Genomic DNA, 20,097 nt, shown 5'->3' with positions numbered 1-20,097 from the left:
AAACGTAATTTTAATTTTCCCCCTAAATGATATCTAAGCAAAAAAAGATCATTTATGCTATCCTCTCTGTTTTTTAAAAAAGTCCTACTGCCATAGTTTCTTTTGAATAATTTTTTCCTAATGACACACATTTTTTTTTAGGTTTCTTTGCTGAAACAGCGGTTACTAAATGGCCCGATGAGTCTTGATTTACCAAAACCACCCCCTCCAGCAGAACCACAGGATGATGGTGTCACTAAAGAGAATACAGAGAGTGCTGCAGAGCCAGTTGGTAAGCTTCATCTTGTCAGATGAAGGACCCATCTCATTTAAAAGCTCAAAGAGGAGGTCAAGTGATTCCAGGAGATGAGTTAATAGATGTTGGCTGAGATAGAAGTGTCCTAGATCTAACATTTCCAGAGAGATGCAAGAGTTTTTGTTGTTTTTGGGTTCTTTGTTGTTGTTGTTATTCAGGAGAAAATAACTAAGTAATTGTTTTAAGATGTGAAAGTCTGCAAGGAGCAGCACCACATTTTCGTTGTAATTGAAATCATTATGTTATATTGTTTTATTGATAGCAATAGCTAAATTTCCTATAAACAGGTCAGTTCTACTCAAGATTAATGAGTATGCTATTTGTAATTGTTTGTTTATAGGTTTTTAAATAATACTGCTTACATATTTCTACATTCAAAGATGCCTGTGTTTGCCCTATTTGTTTTCTAACTGGAAAAGAAAAACATAATTAAATCTTTTCTTAAAATCCACTTATAGCCCTTTCTACTCTTTGAGGCTTTGAGGTATATATTTAATGAAATTTCCACTTTTTATTTACCAGCTCTTTCTCTCAAAGAGTTTTATGATAAACTTTTGGTCCATCCAGAGCCAGAGTAAGGTGCTGCTGAGCAGGTGTGTCTATCTGAGCAACCAACCTGTAAGGGGCCCTGACATTCCCCTGGGGTGTGAAAACTTCACTCATAAAGGAGATGTAAGGAGATGGAGAAAGCTGTACTTATCAGAACTCCTCTCAGGAAGAGATTAGAGTACATTGGAAAGAATACTTATTAATCCTTTTGGGATGGGAGCTAAGACACAGGGCTCCCACTCTTGTTGATCTGGCTCTGGTTATAGCAGAGTGTTGGAATAAGAATATAGTCCTGCGTACTGAAACAGACTTCACTGTTCCCAGAGAGCCCTTCTATTCCTTACTGACTGCCACTGCTTGTGCTGCTTTATTGTTAATAGTGGCAGATGGAGCTTCTGCTGAAACACTGGAAATGCTTCAGCAAAGAGTTAAGCGTCAAGAGAACCTACTGCAGCGTTGTAAGAAAACAATTCAGTCACATAAGGAGCAATGTACACTGTTAACCAGTGAAAAAGAAGCACTGCAAGAACAACTAGATGAAAGGCTTCAAGAACTAGAAAAGATGAAGGTAAAAGAGTAAATGAGTTTTGTTTAATTTAGCCCCATAAAGCTAGGCCTAACCTTCTCTGGAATGCCTTTTCCCTTTCTCCATAGATAGCACGGAGAGGGCACCCAAGTGCCCTGGGCTTCATGACATTTTCTGCACTTCTGAGATGTCCTGTGTACTTTTCTCCTACTAGATCATGAGAAGTATCCAAATTAGATAAAATGTTTAGAGTTCTCATATAAGGAGAAGCTTTATTAGAGATGGAAATGAATTTTTAAAATTTTTTTAGGAGCTTCATATGGCTGAGAAGACTAAACTTATCACTCAGTTACGTGATGCAAAGAACTTAATTGAACAGCTTGAACAAGATAAGGTAAAACAATACTTATGATATTAAAATTTGCCAGGGGGCCCCAGAATTCACTTTTGGAAGCAGTTGGTAGCATTCAGACTTCTGCTTTCCAAAATTATTGCAGCTGCTTCCATGAAAAATCTTTTTGTTTTAATTTCTAGATTTATATAACTATTAGCATTAGTTTTGTATCATGTGAAGCTGATTCTCTGTGATTTCTTGATCCCTATCAATATTTTGATTTGTAGATTAGAATAATTTACAAAAGAAATCTGTTTCTAGTGCATAACTATTTTTTAAAGAAAAGTTATTTTCATTAAGATGTTGCTAAATCTGAATAAGTATTGTCTTTCAAATATAATGGAAACAGAATAATCTTTCAGATAATTGCCTAAAAAGTAAGGAAGTGGTAATGCATGTATTAGCATACACAGAAAATTCTGTGAATGAATTTTAGAATGTACAGGCGAGATTGGTAGTTTAGAGTTGGAGCAGAAGCTGTAGCCCTGGCAGCAGAGACAACTGAAAAATTCATGGGCAAACAGTTAGCTATGAGCTAACTCTTTCAGCTCCAAGTTCTTGGGTCCTTTTTAAAAAGCAGCTCCCAGTCAGTTACATACCATCTACCATTTTATTTAATATACTGCTTTATAGCCACAGTATTTTAAGAGGCCATGTAATTAAGAACATGTAAGAGCTGTTCTGCTATTGAAATGCATCATTGGCAATCATTCTATAATATCATTTTGCTAGATTCTAGTCCATGAACTGCATGAAGGCCCACTTGAAAAAAAACACAACACAGAACCACCTTTCCATTATGAAAAACTTAAAACAAAAAAGTAGAAAGATTATTAATTCCTATGAACTCATCATCCAGCTTCAACAGTTAACATTTCATAATTAACATCTCATGGCTAATCTTGTTTCATCTGTACATTCCCAACCCCCATTATCCTCAACTAGGAAATCCAAGAAATCTTATCATTTCTTCCATAAGTATTTTAAGGTGTCTTTAAAGGACTCTATTTTTATAAAAACATAACCACGCAATCATGATCACATCTAAAAATTTAACAATAATTCCTTAATACGATGAACTATCTAGTCAGTTTCAGATTTTCCTTTTGGTCTCATACATTTTTTCCCCATTTTTATGACTCAGGATTCAGATAAGATTCTTTCATTGCAAGTGGTTGCTATGACTCTTATTCTGTAAGCTTCACTGCCCTCTTTCTCTCTCTCCCTCTTTTTTCTGTTGTGATTTGGTCTTTGAAGAAACTGAAGACACACGATTTTGTTTTGAAATTTCATATAATAATGCCCCGCTTACCTGGTTTTTATTTGTCCATTAATATTAGCCATCTGGAAGAGTCATACCCTAAAGTGGGGGTTGACTATCCCCGGAAGTAAGGTGGTAATCTTCTTAAGACAATAAAATAGCTGTCAGAAAATCTTATTTTTCAAGGACAAGTTGAACCACCGCATTTTTTGTTAGTCACAAATGACCAATTTAATACATATTTGATAATCTTTTTCCCCTAGTGACCTTCATTTCTTGTGTAGATGATCCAGAGAATGGGAAGACAGTAGGAATTAGGAAATTGGAGGCATGGGGGTGCGTCCCAGACACACTGAGGGATGGTAGTGGGACTATAGACCATCACAAGAGGAAAAAGAAACCCAGGTGGATCTGTGCCACAGCCTTGGTCCAGCCAGTGTGGGCAGCAGTAACCTGTACTCTCAGCAGCCTCTGAGGCGCTGTCTGTTTACAGCACAGATTGATAATTATAGCTTATGAGGGCTCTGAGCCAAGGACAGAAGGCTGTGTTTTGTTCATTATAAACTGTTTACTAAGGCTGGGAAAATGATAGCAAACATTGATAGAAAGATTATAAAATATGTTTTTAAACTAAAATGTGTTTTTAATACATAAAAGATTAAACTTACTATTAATATACTTTTTTTATATCAAAAATACCCTGATCGCATGCCAGGTAACCAAGGTTATTGTATATAGTATAGCATATAGTAAAGAACACAGACTGCAGGTTGTGAAATAATGAAATCATTCTTATGCTATACTTAGCAAGAGATGTACTGTGTTTTCTGCCTTTTGAAGTAAGTTTGACACATGCTATCGATGATGCAGTTTTGTTATGCAAATACTTTAGAGTTTGCACTTCTGTTTAGGGAATGGTAATAGCAGAGACAAAACGGCAGATGCATGAAACCCTGGAAATGAAAGAAGAAGAAATTGCTCAACTTCGTAGTCGCATCAAACAGATGACTACCCAGGGAGAGGAATTACGGGAACAGAAAGAAAAGTCTGAAAGAGCTGGTAAGAACTCAGGGGTTATTTGTTTTATGTTAGAGCTCAAAAGTCAGTGTAAAGAGGTTGACCAATCAACATTTAGAAAAATTAGTTAAATATTGATAAAAATGCTTAACTGTAGGGACTCTGTAAGATACTGAACTATTCCGTAGAGGAGGTAGGGGTTGGTAAATCCAGGCCACGCATGACCTGCTTATTTATGTAGGGTTCTCAAGCTAAGAATGATTTTTACATTTTTAAGTAGTTGGGAAAGAAAAAAAGAATATGTGACAGAGGCCATATGTGGCCTTCAAAGCCTAAAATTTTACTATCTGGCCCTTTATAGAAAACGTTTGCTGACCATTGTCTTAGGGCATCAAAATTCAGGTTAACAATTTTGGAACTCCCCAAGTAGGCATAGCATGGTACATACTAAATACCCTGCTACCTTATGGCTGCTGTAGGGTAAACAAAAAGTATAACATATAATCTACTTTTTAAGGAAATAATGCATAATTCAGTGTTACACATAATTGCATTATGTTTTGATACAATAAATGCTAGGCTGTAAAATACAGGGACCAGCGTAGCATTCAACAAGGTACAATACTGAGTAATACTAGGAAAGAAAGGAAAGCTATTAGAAAGTGGAGACAGCAGAATGAACCGGTGCCTTCAGGTTAGGGAGGATGTCAGATAATGAATAGAATGGGCCTAAACAGAGAGCCAGGGGCAGCACCCATTTCAGATACTACAAGACCCTAACTAAGCACCGTGACCATAGTGGGTGTGCAATTCAACTGAAAACCATTCTTGCTGAAGTGGGAAATGAAGTTGGATTGTGAAGGAGCTAACTATTAAGACCTTAGAAGGTGAATGAGTAGCTGAGTTTAGATTTTGGTGCGTAAGGCAAAAGGAAACCAGTAATAGGAAGTATACTGTGATGGAAACTAGTGTGTTGTGGAGGAAAGAAAGAAGTGGGAAGTCAAACTTAGACACGAAGGTAGAAATACAGGTTGGAGGGACGGAGAGTTTTGGCCACCCTGACGAGGGTTGTGGATCCCGGAAGGAGAGGAGGAGTACACTGCAGATTTGGTATCCAACCAACTTGGAGGGAAATGAGAAAAGGAGGAATCTAAAATGATTCCAAGGCTGTCAGCTTAGGAGACTGAATGAATGAAGGAAGGAAGGAAGGAAATCTAAATGGGGAACTTGAGGAATGGAGTGAAATGATGAGTTTACTTAGATACTTTGAAATTGAGCCAACAATGAGCTTTCCAAATGGAAGTGACTTGTAGGAATTTTGAAATAAGAAAATGGAGCATCTTTCAGGAGTCATCAGCCTAAGGCGGAAGCCTATGGTTACATTGATAGGAGAGGCTGATTTCTCTAAAAGACTGTTTTACAGTAGTAGTGACAGCAATGGCCGTAATCGCAGCTGCTACCGATAGCCAATACTCAGTTAGTTTAGGCAAGTCTCTAGCATAAATACTTCTCTTTGTATTTACTGGTATTTCATCCTCATGATTTCTGTGAAGTAGGCACTGTTCTCATTTTACAAACAAGAAAACTTGAGAACATAGAAGTTCAGTAACTTGCCTCTACTCACACTTGAGTAAGGATTCGAATCCAGGCGTTTTGAGTCCAGAGTCTGTGCTCTTTACCATAGAGATCTTGAGTTTGGCAGAGAGTAAGAAATAAAGAAAGTTTACCCAAGAAGTCATAGGAATCGTGGATAGTTATACTTTTGGGGGGAATAGCAGCGGTGTTTCCCGAAGTGGAGGACATAGGATGAAGACTTTCAAGAAGGCCTTTGAATTTGGTTCCCAGGATGTAGTTTCAGAAGTGTAGAAACCAGACTGTGAAGTTTAAGGAAGGGAATGGGTCAGGAGGTAGTTGGTTGGTACCAGATCTGTACATAAATATCTCCCCATCTCCTTAAATTTTATTGATAAGTAGCAGGGGAATTTAGTTAATGATTTTGTTCCCAGTAAACCTCAAAAATTACCCTGCAGAGAATAATAGACAACATCTCTCAGAATGTACTCTTTGGAGACTTAACTTAAAGCAGTTTGAGAGTTGGGAGATATTGTTTTCCAGATTGGCTTCCAGTGAACAGAAAACCTAATGCAGAGCCTCAGCTTCTCATATCAAGTCTTTCTACTTTTAGGACTTCTTTTGTTGACTAATGTAGCTCCCTTTTTCTCCATTTAGCATTATATTAGAAGTAATTTTACATTTCCTTTAAAATTGGGGTGTATCTTGTCAGGAGCTAGAAACTCATGAGTAAGTATCAAGTTGTAAGAGCTAAGTGATGAAAAGGTAGACAAAATATAGTTAATTCATATGCAGGATAAAATTTCCCCAGACAACTGTTCCAGTTAACTCCTTAATAATACAGCCTTCCTTCTCGTGCTTCTCCAAAATACAGATATATTTTTCCTTTAAATATGATTTTCATGAAACTGTATTATTGTAAATAAACGATAGCCTGTCAGTTGAGAAACATTTCTGTAAATGGTACTGTCAAAATATTAAAAACTAAGTAATAAATTCTTAAAGAGAGAAATAAGATGTAAAGTTATTTAATACGCATTCACTTTGGAAAGTCTTTGTATCACATAGTTATGAGTGCTTCTGTAGGTATTTTAAAACTATATTTGTAGTCATATTTATTGATTATATGCATGATATAGTTATAAGCATGATACAGAGTTCTAACAGACTGATTTCACATTGAACATATTGCCCTTTAAATCTATAATGAAAACTAGTTTTGCGCACTAACTGCAGTTCACCTAATGGTCTTAGCTGAGTCTGAACTGAACTGTACAAATATAAAATGGTTCTTACACAGTTCAATTATACAATGCATATGGCAATTGACAGAAAAATTCCAATTTAGTACTAAAAGTAAGAAAAGGTCTTTAAAAGGAAATAGAGTTTCCATAAATAGTTTGTGAACATAATCTGGTTCCTGGAGAATTCAATTGCTCTGTTAACATTTGTCTTTCTCTTAGAGTTAAAATTCAAAGGCTAAATACTTACGAGCTGGCCATGTGAAGTAAACATTAAAATCGTTAAAGCTTACAGTTGTTAAGATTTTTAAAAGTAAATATGTCTACATAAAATAATTACCAAAGAATGTGAACTCTCCTAATACATTTTTAGCTGTAAAAAATTTAACTGATATATTTAGTAATTTTTGACCTGTAGATGTTAGTAGACAAGTAACTAATTTCTTTGACTTGCTTATTCTGGAGTTCAAAATTGGCTCAACTACATTCTTCACTACTTTTCTTGGAAAACAACCTATTGCACTGCTGTTCATAGATGAACTGTGATGCCTCCCATATGCTGGGAGACAAAGGAATTTTGCATGTCTATTATTCTTAAAAGAACTATTCTATCGTAAAATACTGTGACTCTGTGACTATGGTGACGTGCATACTTTAGGATGCTATATCAACCTGTAGTACATATCCTACTCTCTAGTGGAATTGTTAGGCATGTTTTTTGAAATCTACTATAGCACTCTTGTTTTGTTAAAATTATTTATTTTAGTGGATAAAAAAGGAAAAATAAATGTGTTTGTTATAAGCATTTTACTACAAATATTGATAGTATTCCTTTCTAGGTGTTACTTACAAACAGGTAGTCATATCTTCACGTAACCAGATTTTTAAGCTTGGAGAAGCCTGGTGGTTCAGCTTACGTGCATAATGCTGTATTTGATAGGTGCTAGGTATTATTACTAATTGTCTAGAATATTATCTCTTCGATGCAGCACCAATGCAGAACGTTAATGCTACTAATGTTCACACTAGGTCTTGGCTATTGTGTGTGTTTGTGTGTATGTGTGTGTCCGGGAGGGAGAGGGGGTGTTTTGACCAGGGTATGAGGTAGGGGTAGCTGGCTAATTATTAATGCAATATAGTACAACGACAACAAAAAAGGAAAATAGAGAAAATGAAAGCACATCACTGTTTCAGTACACTTTTATTTAGTCTTTTTCCTAATCCTTAGTTTTATATTATTGTATATAATATTTTATCATATTGTATGTACAATTTTGTATGCTCCCTTTTTCTCCATTTAGCATTATATTAGAAGTAATTTTACATGTTGCTAAAGTACTAACATTTTAATGGCTGTGTCAGAATGCATGCAGCTTATTTACATCATTTACTTAACCATTAACCTATTGATCAACATCTAGATTATATTTCTGCTGTGACGAAGAATACTGTAACGACTTTTCGCTACAGCTTATTCCACATTTGAATTTTTTTCTCAGGATAATTTCTTACCCATAGACTTTTTGTTTTGTTTTGTTAGCTACCTTTAAGTGATTTAAATATAGCCAATACAAAAAGAGGACTCAGTGTTAATCCTCACCTCTCCTTTAAAATGTTTTTGCCTACAATTATGTAGGATGAATACAATATTCTGCTTGGATTAGGAAAGTTTCCAGAGTCCACTGTCCTTTTTAAGCCGTTTCCCTTTCATGTACCTTGTCTTTGCTGAAGTTATGTGTTTTATATGATTGGCTGCATTTAAAAACTTAGATTAAGTCATAACATTCCTTGCTTTTTTATTGCCATGTTGTGTTTGTGCAGGAAATGAGTTTTTTTATTCATTTGTATAGTATAAGCCTTACATACCAAAGATACTCATTGGAATGTATTTATTTGATGTTTGAAGGACCCTTTGAAATAGAATTTATGTATTTAAATAATGTGTAAGATTTATGCATATTTATATAACAAACAAAAATCACACGTGTACTTAAGTGCCTTGTTGTCGATAATTTATGTAACAAAGTTTTCTTGGAGTCTGAAGTCTCACAAAACATCTTATTTTTGTGCATCCACACATGCCAATAAGTGAATCACGGTGCCTTTCCCAAGCCTTGTATGAACAGGACTGGGGTAAGGGCTATTCATTTTCTTATCATGGATACTTAGGATAAGCTTTACAAAGACAATTCTATGTTTCTCAGGCAAAAAAAAAGCGTGAATCAAAGTGGAATTTAAGTCTGCCATGTTAGATAAGTAGTATGTACATATTTTCTCACTAAATGAATACCTGATGGAAAAATTTATTATTTTAAATGGAGTTAGATTTTAAGTTGTTTATGTGCTAGTCATGTATTTATAGGTGCTTGATACGTTTCTGCAGTAATAGCTGTGCGTCCATATTCTTAGAGAGTCATTGTCACCCTGTACTTATGTCTCTGGCACTGTCACTGTTACTGGAAAGCCTTAGCAACTGGAATAACACACTTTATTTGCTACAGAATCATTTTTTCAATTTAATTAAGTTTACTTAGCTTTAGCTTGATATTTTTCAAGATCTGCCTGATGTTTTTAAAGTATTTAATAGATACATTTGCATGGTTTATGTAGGGAGTGCACGAAATTTGGATAGAGCTGTACAATTTTTAAAAGTCAAAGCATAGTCTATATAGAATGAATCTTGTGTATTTTGGAAAGTAGCTTAAAAGGTAGATTTCCATTGTACATGTGGTATTTATTAAATTTCTGAAGGCCCCAATTCAGATATAAATATTGCACTATCTGATTTGTGCCACTGGGTGGTAGTATGATTTTATTTTCATTTACACTCTGGACGAGCGGTTTTCAAACTTTTTGAGCTCAGGGACCTGTTTACACTCTTGAAATTTACTGAGGATTCCAAAGAGCTTCTGTTTATATGGGTTATGTGTAGTGATACTTATTGTATTAGAAATTAAAACTAAGAAATTAAAAATATATTTGTTTTGTTCATTTTAAAATAACCATTAATAAACCTATTACATATTGGTATACTTTTATGAAAATTACCTATATTTTCCATAACAAGATTTAGTGTGAAGAGTGGCCTTGTTTTACATTTCTGCTTATCTCATTGTTTGGCTTAATGGAAGATAGCTGGATTTTACTCTGTTATTTTGGTTGAAATACATGAAGAAAATCTGCCCTCATGCAGATAAGTATTTGGAAAAGGGAGGACCTTATAGGCTCTCTAAAAGGGTGTCAGGACCCTAGGATCTGTGGACCACACTTTGAAAACTGCTGCACTAGACTGTGGCTTTTATTCACAAAAGAGGCTTGGTGATTGGCTGGGAATTCTGATAAAATTCTTTCTGTTGCTTTTCTGTTAATTTGCATTTTATTCCTTTTTTTAGTATTACCTGTATTTTTTTGTGTAATACCACATGCATTTTAGCAGCTGTTTTGCTGGGATTAAGACATAGGCACGGGCTTACATATTCATTCTTGATGGTATTAATCAGCTTCTTAGGACCAACAGTTCATCGAGAGATTGGCAGTCTTTCCACACTTGCAAATATTTGTTTTTTCCCTGTAGTGGGAGTAGAAGTGGGTCTTTTTATCCTTACAGTCAAGTGTCCCCTGGGACAGTGCAACAAAATAGTAATGCTCCCTGGAATCTCCCAATTCTGGCATTTATTATACAGTTGCGAAGGACGTTGAGAATGAGGAGAGGAAAAGGTAAAAGCAAATGCCAAGTTCTTCCTACCTTTACCTAAGGATTAGTTCTTTTATTTCTCTCTCCCTCTTACTACTACAACTGTTTTTGGTGAACATTTTTCTTTATGTCACCTGGTGCATAGCTTATGCTAGGCAAATGGCAAACATCCAATAAATACGTATATAATGAATGAATGGTTGGATTATTGAACTGTTGCCCACCTTTCTCACTGAACTCTTATAGTGGGCATTTGTCCATTTTTATAATTCCCATGGATGTAAGTGAACCTCGTCTGAAGTGGAAAGTGAGGAGCTAGCAATAAAAGGCCTCCCCCTGCATTTTACTTTTGGCAGAGGACCATTCTTAATAACGTTCGTTAAATTTTCTCCTACAAACATTTTCAGAGTATTTTTATTTATTATTAAAAATTGCCTGAGATACATTGAATTTTGCTTTGGAAGAACACAGTGTGTTCTTGCAACATTTTGGCGGCCGTTCGTGCTTCGCCTTCCCATTGACGTGTGCTGTGACTGTGGTTTTCCTGCGCACTCTTGCATGTTGGCAGAAGACTTGTCAGCTGTGGCTGATGCATGCTTTCGTTCTCCCCACTCACTTATCCTTTGTTGATAATTGGAAAGCACATTATGTAGATATTCAGAACATACTTCTTTATTACTCACATTAAAATCCTAGCATAGTTTCATTTTGGAAAGAGTGGGGGATTGACTTTTAGGCTATTACAGACAATGGACACCATTTTACTGTATCTGGTGGTTGCTGCATCAGAAAGTGAGACGTTTCTGGTTAGTAAGTAAGCTCTCAGTGTATCCTCCCTCAACATTGAAACGGGACTCATTACTGGAGACAGACTTCCTGTAAGAAAGTGGCTCCATTTGTGGTATAGTGTAGAATCCAGAATGGGTTTGAAATATGTTTTCTATATGTGGATCTGTATAATGTATTTTAATGCTTTTTATTTTTTATTTTTTGGTACTTGGCTTTTTTGTAAAGCAGGATGGAGATGGAAAGCAGTTGAGTTTTTGTGTGTCTGTTAGAGGTATAACATGCTACATTTTTTTGAGAGTTAGAAGCCATCAGTGATTGAATGGTTCAGAAATTCTGGTTTAGTGATATATATTATTGCTCAGCTAAGCTTGATCAATGTCAGCATTCTTAGTTTTTCAAAAATAATGCAAGGTAAGGCTCATTCCTTAGATAATAGTTTTAAAGTTTTGCTATCAAGCCTATATATTCAAGTTGATTTATCATCTGAGGGAAAAATTGGATGGCTCAGTTCTTGCATTTGAATGAGGATATTGAATTAAAAGATCTCAAAGATTTCTTTCTAGGTATAAAATTATATGGTTCTCTGACATGGTAGCAGAAGGTGGGAGAGAGGATTAAATTTAGATGAACTGTCAAACCAGATCTGTCCATCCTACTTTACTATTATTTTTTTCCCCTCCGGTTCAAGCTGTTGTTTCTCAGTCTAGTTGTGTAGGAAACAGCTCCCTAGCCCATGCTGGTATTATGAGTCTTGCAGCTCCCCCTTGACTGAGGCAGTTGGTCGCCAATCAGCTGCTTACAGCAACTCGTGGCAGCTCTTGCTGGCTGCCGGCCATTCACTCTGGCCACCAGCCGCTCATGGCAACACACGGTAGCCCACGGCAGCACAGCAGCCTGCGGCAGCTCACGCCAACCTCCTATTGCTCACCGCAGCCCAGCTCCAGGGAGAGCTGTTGTTCACAATCTTAGCTTAGAGGGCGCAGCCCACTGGCCCATGTGGGAATTGAACCGGCGACCTCAGCATTAGGAGCACGGAACTCCAACCACCTGAGCCACCAGGCCAGCCCCTCCATCCTACTTTAATCATTATATAATGGATAATTAAATGACTTCAGAAAACTGTATCAGTGGATTAAGCACTAAAATTAGAATATAATGTAGAAGAATATTCTAAAATTTACCGAGTGCAGTAAGAAAGCTTAATTATTGGAAAATTACATCTAAATAGGAACTTTGTGGCATGGATTTTTTTGTTGTCTGAAAAGTGAGAGCACTACATCTATTTTTATACTGTACTAAATTCTGGAATTGTAAAAATGAAAACAAGGAAAATTGGTGTTGACTATATACAGTTTTGTTTTATTTTGCTTAATTGACAAAAATTTCTCATTTAAAACTCTGTTTTGTCAGAAGAATATCAAAACTGTCTTTGGGTTCTCTAGAGCCTGATTCAAGATATTTCTGTGATGTGCTTAGAAGTACTGAAATTTAATTTTACATGCTGAATAATAACAGTAATGAAAAGATGTTGATGACATCCAAGCATTAAAAAATACTGCCATTCCTTTTTCCATTTTTTCCTTTCCCACGTTTAAACCTTCAGTAAGCACTCTGTTACAGAATCTCTTTCCCATAATTGATCACTGTACTTGATTTTTAAGAAATTAGGAAACTAATTTCTTGTTAGGTGTAAGAGATATTTATTAGTGTTTGACACTAAAATTTGTAGTAAAAGAATACCTAAATAAAATAAAGACAAGATTTTTCTTTAAATGTTTTATTTTCCAACATGTTTATATCTAAGAATTATTATCTTAGTGTTTCCAGGCAAATACCAGTAAAAAGCTAAAGTAGGAATCTTTCAAAATAATTTTAGCTAATTAATATTCCTTTGAAATTTAGACCTTGAGCATCAGTTTTATGCTTTGGGCATATAAAGTGAATAAATCAGATAGATTTCTTTTTATATCAAAGATATATGGTTGCCAGAGAAGTGTTTGTTTAAATGTTGAGCAAAGTAAGTTGTGTTTCCTAGTTGTTACCCGAATTCAGCCTTTCTCTTGCCCTTTTCTGTACTAATGCAATTTTCCATTAAGAAAAACTTAAAGAACAGTTTTTGTCTTCGAGTATGAAATTCCTATGTTCAAATCACTGTCTAGTAAGCCAGCGTGTGATTAATAAAGGACTTTTTTTTCTGAGATGCCATAGGTTGAAGTTCCACATTTCTTACCCTACTGGGAGTGAAAATACTATATATGTCAGTGAACTATCTCCTCTAACATAAGTTTCTTGATAGGATTGAAAACCCATCTTGAATATTGATGTTTTATTTATAGTCCATCTCTATGGTAAAGGGAAGTCTGATGTCTTCTGTTCTGTGAGGACTAAAGGAAATAATCTAGGACGATAATAGCAGTAGGTTTTTCACAGGGTATCATTATGCCAGTAGAGAGAGTACATGCACGTGTGTGTGTGTGTAACACACACACACACACATATATATAGTATATATATATTACATATACACACACATATATATAACACACACATACATGCACACCCACAAATACACATATACACATATATACAATATACGAAAACTCACATACTGCAGATTTTTGGTGCCAAGTTACCCAACTGTTGCACCATCCTATCTGGTTGTGTTTGATTCTGGGTGAGCTTTTGGCCTCCTGAAAGATCATACTACTCTAGCCTAGATGGTTGTTTTTGCAGGCCCTGAATTCTTATCTCTCCCAAGAATTCCCTGCTGGTAGTACCTTTCTCTACACTGTTGAATCAGGTAAAGATTTCTTTCTAGTTAAAGGCCCTAGTTCGAAACTTATACAAGTAGGAGTTTCATTTCAAACTACATTGCTTCATTATGGGATTCAGCCAGTAAATGTTAAAAAACAAAACAACACTCTGTTCTTTTATTATATGGTTATAAGATCTTTTAAAATAAGGTTAGTCAAAGAATTTTTCCATTATTGAAAATGTCCTAGTGAATATATAATAATATTACCTAATTGTTGATGATAGACAAGAACTGCATCTCAACGAAGAAAAGCAATTAAAATCATACAGGACGGAAGTAGGTACAAGGCTTTATTTCTTTGCATTTGCTATCTATAAGGACACTTGTGGATAGAGTGGGGAACCATTAGTAACTTAGTATTTTTTTTCAAAGTTCTGAGCTTAAGTTCATATAAGCAGTCCTAAGATCTGAATCTAGAACGCTGACAAATTGGTGTCAGTGACTGAATGGTTCTTGTGGCTTTGTTGAAATACTCAAATATTTCTTGGCTTCAAACAATGATGAGTTTTTTAACTTGTCCTGCTACTGCTGCTCTTAGTTCCCATAAGTTGAATGTAAAACACTTTAGCTCCATGATAGTATTTCTTGAGATACTTGTTTTCTGCTGTTTTCATTAAAGCTTTTGAGGAACTTGAAAAAGCCTTGAGTACAGCCCAAAAGACAGAAGAAGCACGGAGAAAAATGAAGGCAGAAATGGATGAGCAAATAAAAGCTATTGAAAAAACAAGTGAGGAGGAACGCATCAGTCTTCAACAGGAATTAAGTCGGGTGAAACAGGAGGTCGTCGATGTAATGAAAGTAAGAATAATTCTAGATTGAAATGGGCTATAGTATTAAAAACTTAAGGTCTTATGTTTTTCCTACAATCTTTGAGTGTAAAGAAGAGTTATTTTGTCTTCTATGTTCACTCCTCACAAAGATGTTGTTACCTTTTTTTTTTCAAGCTCATCAGTTAAAAAACGATACCATTTTACTTTAATGTGCATAGCTTACCAGTATGATAAATATATTTTTATACGTTTAAAAGGAATTTGTAGTTTTTCTCTTTGAGTTGCCTGGTCAAATCCTTGACTCATTTTCCTATTGGGCTCTTGGTTTTTTTCTTACTGATTGGTAGGAATCTTTACTTCTAGTAGGAATTATCTGTTCAGTGATAAGGTGCTTTTATCGAAATAATTTCCTCAGGTTGTCATTTGTTCACTTTGTTTATGGCTTTTTGTTTGTTTGTTTGTTTTTTGGCCTTGCAGAAGTTTTTCTTTTCCTTAAATGCTGTCAGGATTTTTGTTCTGCTTTAAAAATACATTCTCACTTGAGTTCACTTTTAAAGGTTCAGTGTTTTCTTCTGGCACCTGTATGCTTTTATTTTTTTTGGTTAAATCTTTGATCCAATTGGAATTTATTTGGTGTAAAGAGTGAGGTAGCATCCAACTTTAATTTCTTCTAGATGACTCCCAGGTAGTCTCCAAATAATTTGTTTAATAATCCATATTTTCCCCTCTGACATAATATACTATTATTATTATTACATACTAAATTATTATAGTGTTACATGTGGGTTTTTTTCTGAATTTCTGCACTATTCCATTGCTTTTTCTGACCATGCTGGTATTACACTGTTATAATTGTTCTAGTTTTATATGTTCTATTTGATAAGCTCCCCTAATTACTCTTATTTTTCAAAAGAATATTGGCCATTCTTGCATGTTTATTTTGTCTGGTGGATACTCCCCCCAATTCTGTTGGTAGTTTTATTTGATTATATTACATTTTTAGATTTATTTAGGGAGGTTTGACGTTTTTACAAGATTAAGTCTTCCTAGCCGAGAAAGAACAAGGTCAGTACTTTTTAATAGATGGTACATGCCCGGAAAGCTAGGCATGATTAAATGAGTGCAGCTGGGGGTGAGGGGTGGGGGAGCAGCTTGACCACAGTGGAGTGCCCTCTCTGAGACCGTCCCTGTTTCCCCTGCTGCACATCCCCATCCTGGTTGGTGAGGGACAGCCCTGCAAGATGTGGAAATGGAGCTTCACCCCCATGGGACTGACTACTGTAGCAGCAGCTCTCCTTGTCGTAAATGAGGAGCAACACTGGTTTTTCTTTTAACTGTCGAGACTGGTGACTTTTGATTTATGTGGGAAATATGTTCTGGTTTTTCCTCTTACAAAGCTATTGACTTGTTGATTAAACTGTAATAAAGGCTGACTTAGTTGTAGAGTGATGTATTTTATTTTAAGTGTTTCACTTTAACTATTTGGCTGATTTTCAGAAATCCTCAGATCAAATCGCTAAATTAAAGAAACTTCATGAAGAGGAGCTGGCCAGCAAAGATCGGGAGCTGACCAAGAAGTTTCAGACCCAAGAAAGGGAATTTCAGGAGCAAATGAAAGTTGCTCTTGTAAGTACTTACTCTGTTTTTGCTATGGGTAAATTTCGCAGCATTTTATAATGTCATCCCCTGGCCCCTGACTCTGAGGTTGAGGTCAGACTACCAGCAGCCTTGACTTTTGAGTCAAGAGGAGATAGGATATAGGCAGGAAAGAGGTGGTCAGAGCTTGTTAGTATTGTGTGAAAATTAAATTTGCTAATCTACAAGCTTTCATTAATAGTGTGTTCATCATCCTTCTCACCCTGGAGGTAGGCCATGATTAGGGAGAAGTAAAGGAGAAGATAGGTTAATTGAAGCTGTGAACCCATGACTGCATTACTCAGAAAGAATGTCTAAAAAACGCACTAGACTGGATGTAGCAGAGCTCAAGACTCGGAAAGTTTTGCCTGAAATACATTTTAAAGAAGAATGATTGAAAATGACCAAGTAGTTTTCATTTGTAGTAGAGTAATTTCAGTAGTAATTTTCAATCCATATGATGTTTAAAAAAAATACGGAAAAAAAAACACCAAAAAAAAAAACCCCAACAGACTGAACTAATCAAATCAACCAGAAAAGCACGATAAGATTTTTTGGAATAGTATAATTTGAAAGTTTAAAACAAAAATCATTTTTTTTCTCAAACTGTGAAAAGCTTTTTATATAAGTTATCATAGGAAGTGTTAATGCCAAAAACTTTGTATATGAAGTTATTATCCATAAGATACTATGTATAGTTTAAAGATGCTTTCAGTATAAAAGAATAAGAAACAGTATTTATAATTTATTCTCCTTTCTCTTACACACACATATATAATAATATTTTTCACTCTTAGTGGGAGCTGGGGCTCTGAGAATTTCCAGCAGCAGTGGTTCTTGGACTGATTCAAGGAGTTCTCTAATCTCTGTGGGTCAAACAGGCACATGGATTTACAGTGCTTTTGGCTGAGGTTAGGGGTTTCGTCTGTAGTCCTGAAATATACATGTTTATGGGCACATATTTATATTCTTTGTTGGTCCGGAAAGGATCTAAAGTAATTTATAAGAATACTGACACTATAACAGGACAGAATAAATTTAAAATAGAGGCATGGAAATGAAGCAACAAAGCAGGAAATAAATGAAGCTGGGAATGGCGCTAAAAATTCTTGTCATAAAGACCAACAGTTATGGGTTTTCATGCTGGAGTCTTTGGCCTTTGGGGGGCACAGAGCCTTGAACACTGGCTGTGTTAAAACTGTCCTAGGAATTGATATGTTCAGATACATTCTGAGTCGAGAAAGAAGGGCACAGACACACATAAAAAGCACACATATGCGCACATGCGCTTGGCCCCTTCCACTCCCCATTCTACCTAGTTTCTCAAAGAAGTTAGCTTTGACTTAAGAGTCAAAATTCTACAGACCATTAAAATTTCCTGTTTTGTTTTTGTAGGCACATAGAGATGCATTTAGAATATAGTTTACATTAAACAATATAGTACGCTTAAAATGGTATCTTAAAATTGATTTAGAAACTACTATTTTCTTCTTAACCTCCTTATAATATGGTAAAGCAAGTGCTTCACCAGAGTGTGATGAATCGGAAATACTGCTGCTGGCACACGAACCTTCGCACTGTGTGTGGATGAGTATACTTCAGTTGGAGTTCAAAGCCACTACATGTTAAAAGTGCTTCTCTCTAGAGCTTCTCTTTTCAAACAATAAACACTTTAAATATGAATGTTGATTTGTAATAAGGACAAAGAAGCAGCTTTTCAGGACTGATGGGATGGTAGAAGAGCCCAGATCATCTGAAGAGTTATGTAGGCTTTTATAGACATTTCCTTCATCTAATCCATATAGTCACATGTAATCCTCTGATTTTGATTGGTTTTCCATGTGGCGCTCCGTATCCTAATGAGGTATTCCTCACAAATTATATAAACTTAAAATCTAGTTTCTCAGCGTAGAGTTGAAAAAGCAAACTCTGGAGGACAGAGAAGAGTTAGCGGCAATTGTGAGACCCTTACATTCAGCAGTGTTTTGCAAAACATTTTAAGTAGTGGGAAAATAGCAGATGCACTGGGGTTACTGGAACAAAGTTTTTCATATCAAGAGTAATTGTGGCAAACATTGGCCAGAGCTCTCTGTAAAAGCCCCAGTACCTTGCTTCTGCAGACTAGAACCTGGGAAGAGAGAGGTGATGATACTGCCTACCTCACAGGGCTGGTGTGCAGAGCGAATGAAATGAATGATTCCTACGGAAGTGCTTTGGGAATGCTGAAGATTTGTATGGGTCTAAGGTAGTAGTATTGTTTTTTGCACAGGAAAAATGTCAATCAGAACATTTGAAGATCACTCAAGAAAAAGAACAGCAAGAATCTTTGGCCCTGGAAGAGTTAGAGTTGCAGAAGAAAGCAATCCTCGCAGAGAGTGAAAATAAACTCCGGGAAGTTCAGCAAGAAGCAGAGACTTACAGAACAGTAAGTTTAAATAATATTCAGGTTCCAGAGCTGTGAATTTACTTGAATATGAAAACTGTGTTATCTCTCCAGTCAGTATAAAGCTGTAGAGAAGCTTTTGTTTTACTGGGTTAGACTTAACATATACATGCACTTCCTTTTTAGGTAGTAGGAGCTATTCATGGGAGTGGCTTGCTGTTTGCTACGTGGTGCTCCTGACTCTGCCTGTAGCTGGCTGTACCGTCAGCCCCTCACTCTGATTCTTTGCACTCACATGCAGCATCTCCACTCCATTGCCTCCTCACCCTGATCTTTAGGAAGTGGCTTCACTTTGTGGGCAGCCCTTGCCCTGGTACCTTCCTGCCTATCCAGCTTCATCTTATGTCATGTCCTGGACATAATTCATACTCTGTTTGTATCACAGTGTTATTACTCCAATGCCCTGCTTTTACATCGACGTTTTCCCCCATTTCCTCATATTAAACATAATGAATATATTTGTACATGTATTTGTGTATGTCTCAGTGTGCACATTTTTAAGGCTCTCTGGCCCTTCCCTCAGGAGTATATGAAACGTATGGACTGTTTTGAATAAATTAACTGATGTTATTTATTTGGCCTTTTGACTCTGATTTAGATAGTGAATCAGTCACACTAATTACCCATAGTTCTAAACTATGTTTTATTTTCCCATTTCTAATATTTATGTAAGGTGGCATGGTGGAGGGGAATGGGTACTCAGTCCTAGATCTTTTACTTGCTACCTTTGTAAATTAATTATACCTTAATATTTTCACCTGTTACATGAAGAAATTGGATTTGGTAATTCCTTAAGACCTGCTCTGACATTCTATTGCTCTGCCTCACTTAGCCTCTTTTCCTTCCGAGTCAGGACTGATATTTGCATAAGATAATAGTAATCTTTGTAAAATTTGTTTAAGTTCCTTCTTTTTGCAAAACATTCTAAATACTAATTTTTGGGGTAGAAAAATCAGATACATTATTTATCTTCCAAAATTAAATTATTAAAGTAATAGAATAATATTACAGGCCTTAAAAACAGGGGAAAAAAACCCTATCTTTCTATCAATAGTTATTATTATCTGCTTTATGATTTATTTCTTTTTGACTATGC

At 35.9% G+C, this 20,097-nt stretch overlaps 1 protein-coding gene across 8 annotated transcripts in view; it reads left to right on the top strand.

The window, feature by feature from the left end:
- GOLGA4 (golgin A4) overlaps positions 1 to 20,097 on the top strand; it is a 96,516-nt gene that overhangs the window by 38,269 nt on the left and 38,150 nt on the right. For 6 of the 8 annotated variants that reach the window (XM_019727638.2, XM_019727633.2, XM_019727636.2 and 3 more), the window contains 7 exons: positions 142 to 271; positions 1,225 to 1,412; positions 1,681 to 1,764; positions 3,937 to 4,084; positions 14,773 to 14,951; positions 16,421 to 16,549; positions 18,828 to 18,983. In XM_019727638.2, the coding sequence (XP_019583197.2) occupies positions 142 to 271; positions 1,225 to 1,412; positions 1,681 to 1,764; positions 3,937 to 4,084; positions 14,773 to 14,951; positions 16,421 to 16,549; positions 18,828 to 18,983 (1,014 nt within the window). The remainder of the gene's footprint in view (positions 1 to 141; positions 272 to 1,224; positions 1,413 to 1,680; positions 1,765 to 3,936; positions 4,085 to 14,772; positions 14,952 to 16,420; positions 16,550 to 18,827; positions 18,984 to 20,097) is intronic. The other 2 variants (XM_074312614.1, XM_019727635.2) reach the window with 1 other exon arrangement.

Source organism: Rhinolophus sinicus, linkage group LG10 (assembly GCF_036562045.2).
Source record: "Rhinolophus sinicus isolate RSC01 linkage group LG10, ASM3656204v1, whole genome shotgun sequence".
Classification (NCBI taxonomy): domain Eukaryota; kingdom Metazoa; phylum Chordata; class Mammalia; order Chiroptera; family Rhinolophidae; genus Rhinolophus; species Rhinolophus sinicus.
Note: the sequence above shows the minus strand (reverse complement) of the source record. Positions and strands in the feature narration are given on the sequence as shown.